The 10,285-nt window shown below is 34.2% G+C and overlaps 1 protein-coding gene across 1 annotated transcript in view; it reads right to left on the bottom strand.

Annotated features, from left to right (window-relative positions):
• Nucleotides 1–4,674: 4,674 nt before the first annotated feature.
• Nucleotides 4,675–10,285, bottom strand: part of GABRG1 (gamma-aminobutyric acid type A receptor subunit gamma1) — a gene marked incomplete at both ends in the record, with an annotated part of 58,982 nt that continues 53,371 nt past the window's right edge. Inside the window, one exon of the mRNA XM_084285620.1 lies at nt 4,675–4,953. Coding sequence (XP_084141746.1) covers nt 4,675–4,953 — 279 coding nt within the window. The remainder of the gene's footprint in view (nt 4,954–10,285) is intronic.

The following is a 10,285-nucleotide window of genomic DNA, read 5'->3' as shown; positions in this document are numbered from 1 at the left end:
AAAATAAAAATCCAGTGCCTTGTAACAGGACAGTCAACACAACGAAACTGTACATGTGCAGACAGATGTACAGAGATGCTTTTCCATTATTCTGGAAGTAATAGCTCTGATCCATCTTCTAAACAAAATCATGTAGCCTGTTTGAAATCATAGACCAGCAGGCAGAACAGGCAGAAATCATCTTTTTTAAAAACAAAACAAAACAAAACAAAAACTGTTACCAGAATCCTTGGAGGACACTGGTTTATGCCTGACATGATCATAATCCACCTTTCCAACCTCTGAAAGAGAAAGAAACTTAGTGATCTAGGGGGCCATACTGGTGCATCATCAGTCGGATGATCCCTTCCATCTGATTGTAACATTATCTTAGACAAGAGTATAATAATATCTTTTTTTTTTCTTTTTCTTTTTTTTTTCAGGTTTTGAGTCATCTGGCAACATGGCTTTCCAACTGCAATTGCTGGAACAATTGAAGCAGAAGCAAGAGACCACCAAAGGACATACTGATTTTTGTTGACTTAAACCACTTGGGTAAGAAGTACGTGGTGTGAACCGGCACAGGTGTTTTCTCAACCTGAAAAACCTTTGCCATTGAGTCAATTTCCCCCATGGCATGTTCATTGTGGAAATTCACAAGCACAACATTTCTTTCTAATTCCTTGTTTCATATTCTAAACTCTAGTCTAGCTAAGAAATTTTACTTTAGTTGCTATTCTCTCTGTTATAAACACCACAAAATACAGTTTTATTTTACAAACATAAAATAATGTCTTTAATGTATAACTAAGCTGAGAACTGCAATAAATTTAAAAAAAAAAAAAAAAGTTATGAAAGCAATGATTTTAATAATGCAAATTAGAAGTATTAACATTAATCCTCAGTTTTATGGAAACAGTAAACTGAAATGATAACTGATACAATTAAATAAAATATATCTCTTACATCATGGCAATTTAAATCCAGATTCCTCCTGTTGAGCTTTCAATTGAAAGGCCAAAGGTGCTCACAAATTATAAATTGCAAAGTACAGTTCAGATAACAATTTTAAACAAATCTTTTACTACCATTACAAATAAGCAACAGAAAATTATAGAAACTGTGTTGGAGGTGATTCTCCTTCAAAGCCTTCCACAATCCTATGTCTCTGAATGTCAGAAAACTGGATAAGGTTAAAGCCTTTGAAGGACATCAACATGTGAATATAAAATACACTACCCAGAGCTCATGCGTTGGTTGCACTCTTACTGCTACTACATTAAACACATGCATTCAAACACAGAAGACACGCACTGAAGATCAGGAAGTACGATCACAGACAAAACCTTACGAAAAAGTAACACTTTGACCTCTACTTACTTTACAAGTGGTAAACACAAATGCAGGAAATAAATGTCTCTGTTTTGAAAAATACATTTCAGGAGATGTTCACCATGGGTGCAAACAGTTTCCACAGATTTGTTTGTCCCCTCTCTGCCTTTCTGGCAAATTCTCCTCTGTGTCCCTTTCTTTCAATGAGAAAATGTTTTACTGAAGAGGCTTTGGCTCCCATCCTTAATGCTCAATGATTTGAGCTACTGAACACTCATTATTGAAATTAATGCAAATTAAGCATGTCTTAATGGCATCAATTCAGGATAGCATCACTCTTTATGTCAGTACATAAGCACATGCTTTTCTAAATTCTGGACTAATTACTGTACTGATTAGGAATAGGTTTAAGCATGTCTTTAAGCAGTAGTGGTCAGAATAATAGGACTCCAAATATTGCAATCCCACCTATCAGTAAATGAGTTTTTTTCCAGGTAGATTTCAAAAATGGTCACAGCATCTAAGCCTAGGTAACCGTTGTCTCTGTTTCTTGCATTTTTATTTTTTTTTTTGACCAATGCTTAGAGTTCTTGTAATTTATATATAATTATATATATATATATAAAATAATATATTCTTGTAATATATTAATGTAATTTATATATTAATTTACATGCAAACTGGAAAAAAAAAAACACAGAGGACTAAAATAACACATTTATTACATGCTAAGTTACAGTTCACTGCATTCCCATTTCAATTTGAACTCACAGTACTATGGGAAACTGAAATGATTTCATCAGAAACAGATGAAATACACAGAAAAGTTTGTCAACAGACAGAAGCAAGTGCATCTCTAAACAAAAGTCATAACATTCCATAGATTTAATATTTCATTACATTGTTTTATAGAAATTAATGATGAAAGACTTTTTATCCATCCCTCCTTTATTCAGGATGTTTTCTGTTGCCCAGGTAAATCACTGGAGGTTGATTGGCAACTGACAACCAAATAAAAAAACTAACTGGATGTGCTGTGAAATTTGTATTTCCCCTTGCAAAGTGACAAGTTCTTTCAAGTCCCTGTTGTTTAAAGATAAATGAATGACAAGCAGGAGCTCACAAAAATTTGGACCTGTATTGAGTAGCAAGTAGAATGACTTTCAAATATGCATCTAACATACTGCTACCGAAGCCACCTTCATCCCTCCTACAGAGGAAGATGTTTAGTGTGCTGTCAAAAATCACACTGCACTATGGAATTAAAACTGACATATTTCCATTGTACTGAACATTTTCTGAAAATGAGAATCTAAAGAAACAATAACATTGTTAATGATGCTGCACTTCTACCCTCAGTCTACCAGTCAGAGGAAGTTTGTGCTCAGAAAGGTCATACAACAGATGATGTTTGGCTAAATAAAGAAATAAAGCTTGAACTAAAATGTGATCTTCTCAGTCACACTTGCTTCCAGATTCACCGCACATAGTCTGGCATTCTTTATTAAACTTTAGGGCTGAACACTGCAGTAACTGTTCACATATGTACTGAACATCTTATTAATTCTGGTACCAACTAGCCTATGAAAATCCATTACTTTATTTCTGATAAAAATTCAGAGGAGGTAGCACATTCAGAAATACGGGGGAGGGGGTGGGAAGGTGGCTTCTTCCATGTATCATTTTCTATAATTAACCATTAATCATGTCTTTATCTCTAGTACCGAGCATCCTCACCTACAGCCAAATGTTAATCCCATTAATCCTCTTTAAAGATCTGTAAGGTTTTCTGTGTAATTCTGACTTCTACGTAATGCATATCTTAATTTTACAGTGATTTTTGCAAGCTCACTTGAGACCAGTTTCTTTCTGAGAAAGGAGGAAAGACTGCATTTTTCTATAATGAAGACAATGGATTTAAAAATAGAATTTAGATAGTAAATGCTGCCAGCCAGCAATAGTCAACACATAGAAGTTAGTCCAGAAAGACTACCACTGAAGAATTCCTACTAAAGGGAACAGAAGCTCTGACCATAGAAAGGTTAGAGTACTGGTCCTGTGATTTTGGGGGGATACATCCCATCTTGAAGAAGGATCTGTAATACATAAGAATTATATTTATTTTTTCCTCTTATGAAAAGGCTTTTTCATTAAGAAAAAAAAAAAAAAAAAAAAAAAAAGTATATATATCAAGGATATATATATATCAAAGAGGTAATTACACAGCAATCCGTAACACAGTATCAGTAAATCTGGCTTTGGCTCAGTGAGAAGCATAAGCAGTAACAAACAGAATATACAAAACTATACTGTATGTGAAGCAGACCAGGTCCTATATTTTACTCATGAATGGATAGGATGGATAAATGGCTTTGAATACAAAGTCTATAGTACTATTATAGGGTTTTTCCGAACTCTGATTATACAAATTCTACTAAACTCTTTAACTCTTTCTCTGCCCCTGAGTATGGATAAGACAAAGGAGATGGAGATGGGGAGGATGTGTAGAGTATTATGTTGAAGGGCCAACATAATAAGTTAGCCAACACCAGTCTGGATTCCATGAAATTAGATCAATGGCAGCAAGGTAGGAATTTATCAAATTTGTAGCCCTCTTGGAGAACTCTGGGAAACCTGTAATAGTGAAATAACAGCAGATGGAGCACAGACATACATGTAATCAAAGGCTGAAAGCCAAAAGCCTATATCAATGGTCAGGATAAGACAAGCTCAGAATTATCCTTGTGGATTTTTTGCAATATACGCATTTCTTGCTGCTCTTGTCTCTGTGTTTTGTATAAATATGAATGTGATTAATCATGACTTAACCATTCTTCTTAACATACAGCAGAGAACAAATGTCTAGTTGAAAAATAGAAATGTTCCACTTCAACTTTTTAAAGTCAGGAGTTAATAAATATCATCATCTTATAGATGAAATGAATGAGAATAACTAATCTCATATTATTAAGGCTTTATTTGTTAAGGTGTAAGAGACGCTACAGAATTCATCTGCATTATCATTTAGAATTGAAATTCAAAGGTTATGTAGAAATGTTCAGTTCAATAATATAGCCTTTTGTCTGTGCATTTTGTTAGAGCTGGACAAAAATAGGTTTGTTTTCAGATAACCTAAATCATAAGAAGTTTTATTTTTAAATTTCCTCTTCAAAATATGTTCTATAGTTGATCACAAGAGGGAGACTACATCATCATATTTTCTCTCATTGTTTCAGATTTTAAAAACATCCAATCTGAATCATTTTGGACCAGCTCTATTCTTTAGTCATTCCATGGTCATTCACTGAAAAGCATTGACAGATAACTAACTTTTTTTTTCTGAGTTTGTCCAACCACTGAATTTTATAGATAAAGATAGCCAATCCAATAAACAAGATTGAACAATGCAAAGGCTGTTGGAAAGAAGATTCGAGAATAGGAGTCAATTTTTGCAATACGAATGTGTATCCTTCCTTCTCTCCAAGATCCTGTGCGGCAGTCTTCAAAACAACAAAAGAAGCTAGCACAGTCTTTCCCTTCTAGGCACTCATATCCATAATCATCATCACGTTCGGGGAGATGATTAATGTTATTAATTGGAATCAGTGTTGATCCAGGTCGAACAGCAATTGCAGGTGGTTTCTTAAGAGAGAAAAAAAAAAAAAAAAAAAAAAAAAAAGAAAAGAAAAATACAGTGTTTGTTTTTGTTCTACCTTCTCGTCAAATAATTCCATATGCTTCCCACAGCAAGGGCCACTATAAGCACATTAGCACAATATAAAGAAATTCAAATATTGCAGAAAACAGTTTTGGGAGCTTTGCAAATTATGAACTGCTCTATATAATTAGCTCAGGCAGGCAAAAGATCATAAATGTTTTTTACCTGCCACAGTGAAAACTGGGTTTTGATGGGATCTGGGAATACTGAGTTACACAGATAGGGTTAGCTGATCCCATCTACACAACACTGTTCTTCTACACAGAAGGACATTTTGAAGTCAGCCACAGCTTGGTGACTGGGTCATAAACAAAACCATGGTCAGGATATAAGCACCACTACCAAGGGAATGATGGCTTTACTATCATTTGGAATCTTTAGTACTGGACTGGGCTTGTTTCTGGATTTTCACTAAAGGAAGATAGTGGGATCAGAACAGCATTACTGTTGGATTTTTGCAGGCTGATACACACAAGGCCAGGTTATGTCATCTAACCCTCTGATGCTAAATCCCTAAATATGCCATGCTGAAAGAAACCAAGACATAAGGCTCCTTAGGAGAATGCCATGAAGTCAGTGAAAATGATTAATTTAGTTCTTAATTCTTACTTCTACTTTCCATGTGCATAACTCAACCTTCTTGCATTCTCATTAAAACTGAGTGTAACAGGTGTTAAGATTCATAAATAACTTTCAGAGAAATAACCTGTGTGCCTTATTACCTATTATATATGTTGTTTGCTATTACCTTTCTTGTGACTTTCCACCTTCCTTATACTTGCACTACCACTGCCCATCTTTCCTCTTTTTATTATTTTGTTTCCATGTAGCTCTTCACTCCTTATCCTTGTTTTCCCAAATATTCCAAAATACATTCTCCCTTTCTCTGTCTGTCCTTATTTTAATTTCTAAATCCCATAGCCTTTTTACACTATTCTATAGTCATCTTGTTCACTCATTCTTTCAGTCCCATCCCACTTCTGGTATCTCCTAAAATTTTCAGACTGAATATGGTGGTTACATCGATACTGCTCTTACTTTTTTTTCTTCTTGTCATACAAGGAATCAAAACAGGAAATAATGCAGTCATTAACTGAATTTACAATGAAGTAATTAGCAACTCTCTCTACTGAAACATATAAAAGAATCCTTCTTATAATTTATACATGATAGGAAAGTATGAAAGTATACATTATAGGAAAGTATGAGAAATGTATGAAAAGCAAGAAGCCACATCATATCAATTGTTCTGATGCTTTAGAGTCCAATTGTCCCACTTCCAGGAAATTACTTTGGCCAGTACACAGATGTCTATACATTGTTAAAGGAGCAACTTTATTGCTGCAGGGACATTTTACTACCATATCCCAAGGGGACAGTGTTAAAACTGTGTAGTATCCTCTATATTTTTAATAGCCTTTGTAACTTTACTAATAAGCATTTTTACCAGAGGAAGATTAATACAGACTGCTGCTTCAACACTTTTTAGACATGATGACCTAGGGAGGTAATTATCATCCTAAAGGACCTCATTATTCTTTTCAGTTATGATAAAATACTGACAACAATAAAACAGCAGCTACATATGAGACATTACAAACAGATCTTATTTTTGTAAAATGTAACATTAAATTTGTTTTGAACTTACAAAATCATTACTTTTTTGAAATATATATAGGGAAATATGTCTATTTAATATAGGCATGCCTATTTCTGACTTTACAAGAATTTTCTGACTGCTGGTTCCACCAATGTAAGACTGATGGAATGATTCATTTTCATTCATGAAATAAAATAGGAATTCCCAACTCAGAAACATCATGGTAGGAAGAAAAAATGATGGTACAACTTTTTATTGTTGACGGGACAAATGATTTCTAATTTTCTGAGAATTGATACCTCATCTTTATCTGTGCCTAATCTGGAGAACATCTCTCCCCCAGAATAGATATAGATTATAAAAATGTTTTTTTTTGCAATCAAAACCAGTCATTATGCATTACACGAGATTAAGACCACAGTAAAGAATGCAGTGAGACTTCATAATCAATGTGTTAATTCAACACCAAAAGGGGAAGGAATGTTTTATATTTCAAGGGTACATTGATCACATGACCTAACTCACCACTCAGATTACTATAGTAGTCACCTGCTCTCAAGAATTACTGACATATCACAGGAAGACATTCAGAGAAGGGAAACAAGGAAATAGCCCATTCCACAGCAAAACGGAAGAAAAACTAAAACAGTCCTATAAGAAGAGCAGCCAAGGAAATCCTTACTTTTCAATAGCTTGTACCTTCAGAATCCCAGCAGGATTCTCCAGCACTCAGTGATTGTTTGCTCCAGAGTTTCTTCTGTTGCTGGAAATATTACCAGCATTCTCCCTGCCATCTGTTCAACAAATCCTATGTTATACCACCATAGTTGATTGAAACTAGCTTCTGATGTACATGTAGAATTTTGTAGAGGTGCCCTGAGAGAGGCAGAAAGAGTGCCATCTTACAGGCCTAGCTCCTTACAGGGAATACATAACATGTACATAAAACAATGTAATAAGGTAAAGGAGGTGGGGTGAGGGGATAAGATGTGAAAAAGTTATATTTTTCAAAATATCAAATGAAATCTTTAAGGTAAACCTGGAGATCAGGAAAGGACAAAACTAAAATAAATTCCTTAGCAATTTGGCCTACTGAGCCCAACATGGATCCACATCAATGAGAGAAAACAGATCTAGGATCCATAACCTATGAATTTAGAGATTACAAAGCAGAGCTCAAATCATCAGAAAGGTGAATAGTCCAGAAAGAAACTTGTAGTGACAACTGGTAACTTGAACAAACAAACAAACAAAACAAACAAAAAAATCATTTAACCTTTTTTTTTTTTTCCATTTTTGGTATAAGTGAGTTTATGGTGTGTGGCAAAGTAGAATGCAATACTTCACAATAACATAAACTCATGTTATTGGCAGGGACTGGCAGGGACTTTAAAAAAAAAAATGTATATAGAGTACTATACGTGTACTGTGCATGTACATAACTATTAATACTGTAGATAAAATTCTACATACAGTGACAAGCATTTATAATACTCTGCAGTAAGATGAAAACCAAATTAGTTTGAATTAACAATAGCACATGTACAAAAGACAGCCATCATCTGTGGAGCTCATAACATAGGCGATACATTCACTTCTGGTGAAATGGAAACCAGAACAAGATCCACAACTTATTAAGTTTAATCTTTCCTGCCCAAACTCATTATCATTACTAATGTGGATTTGCATAAGCCAATTCATAGTACCTTTCTTGATTTATGCCAGCACATATTTTTTAAGATAATATTGCAGTAATCATTTGTAAAATCTCACCATTACTTCACAAGATCTTTTGTTACACCTTTTCGGCATCAGTTCTTGGAATAATATTTTATTGCATTTTGAAATAGAAATAAAACTTATGCAAAGCAATTTTTCTTAGGAAAACACACCTGTGAATAAGAACTTTTCAGAAAAAAATAAAATGACTATTTGAATTAAATTAACTAAATTGTGTAGACTTTTCTTTTTTAATTGCACATCCATAATTGCAAGAAAGAATGAATAGTAGTCTCTGACAAAGAAAAAAGAAAGAAAGAAAGAAAGAAAGAAAGAAAGAAAGAAAGAAAGAAAGAAAGAAAGAAAGAAAGAAAGAAAGAAAGAAAGAAAGAAAGAAAGAAAGAAAGAAAGAGGAAATAAATCCAGATTTGTAAGTGTGTGACTTCCTATTGATTAACCAGATATTTTGTTTAATTGCTCTGTTTGGAGCAAGAAATTTTAGATTTTCTTAAATTTTAATAAAAACTTTATTTATTGAATGAAAATCCTTTACATCTAAATATATTCAATTTGACACCCTCCATTTTTTTAGCCATTTCTTATCTAGTATGCTCTTAAAGCCATAATGTGCTGAAGCATGTTTAAAGAACTGTACATGAAAATATTTTTTTTTCACTCCTTAGAAATAAAAGGCATGTTTTAAGAACAAAGTAAAACACAACTGAAAAGTGTTTTGAGAATTAAATTACTACTTCTAATCTTAGTCCAAATGTCAGCTGTTTATTCGACGTGTCTTAGTTTATATTTCACTATTCTTCTATATTTTGCATTATTTTATGTGTGGAAAATCTCAAAGCATTTGTCAGATTATTGCACAAATGGCTGATATAGGAAGACGAGTTCTGGAAGGTCTCAGTGCTCCATTTCTTGAGAGCATACTTTCAAACCACTTCAATATCTGCTGATTTGCCACCAGCTGATCTTTAATTTCTCACTGGTTTGAATATGCAGTAATCCTCCTCTCTTCACTTTTTCCTTGTTGCACATGCTGTGAATACACCCATTTCTGATCCCTGATCCCTAAGTGTTGTTGAGACTTTGTTGCCACAATAATCTCAAACTGAACTGAAACTATACTAACACTGGGATGTACCCCAAATTCTGCAGCCTCTATCATTAAGCAAACACAGTAAGTTTAGCTGTGGCCCTTGCTAACACCTACCTTCCATGCAGTTGCTCTTACCACTAACAGCGAGGAGGTTTTACATCTACATTTTCCAATTGACTTCCAATTTTCTTGTCTGGGATTTCCTGAGGATCATGATGATACCCGACAAAGGCAGGATAATGTAGTACTAACCTTTCACCGCTAGTCTTGTCACCATTATTAGTTGTCCATATGAAACAAACGGACTCTCACTTCCCTGCTATTAAGCCACAGCAGTTCCACAGAGCTGCCATAAAACAATTTCCCACAATAGCACTGCTCAAAACAGGTGCACCAGCACTTACTGATGGGAGTCACAAAACAGATGTGGTTCATACCAGGATTTATGCAATTCCATATCTGGGCTTCTGTAATTTCATTTCATCTTCTGTTTGATCTTACACAGGTGTCATTCAGCCCTCTCACAAGAAGGACAACTGATTTGTCTATGCTACAACTTGTTTGGATGAAATGATCCAAAAGTGGGCTTTACAACTTTGTCCTTCCTTTTATTCAGTCCCAAAGAAGACTAGAATAAAGCCTCAACTAATAGGACTACTTTTCTAATGAATAAGCGATTTAATTCCTTTTCCTAAATATTTTAGTAATTTAAAGATTAGTTTTAAATATTTGTACTGTCTTCCAACAATGTTTTTTTTCAGAAATTCCAATATTCTAACCATGTGAACAGAAATTCTCTTAAAATAGAATAGTATTTACTCCTATGATA

This window comes from Netta rufina, assembly GCF_964035555.1.
Source record: "Netta rufina genome assembly, chromosome: 4".
NCBI classification, from domain to species: domain Eukaryota; kingdom Metazoa; phylum Chordata; class Aves; order Anseriformes; family Anatidae; genus Netta; species Netta rufina.
Note: the sequence above shows the minus strand (reverse complement) of the source record. Positions and strands in the feature narration are given on the sequence as shown.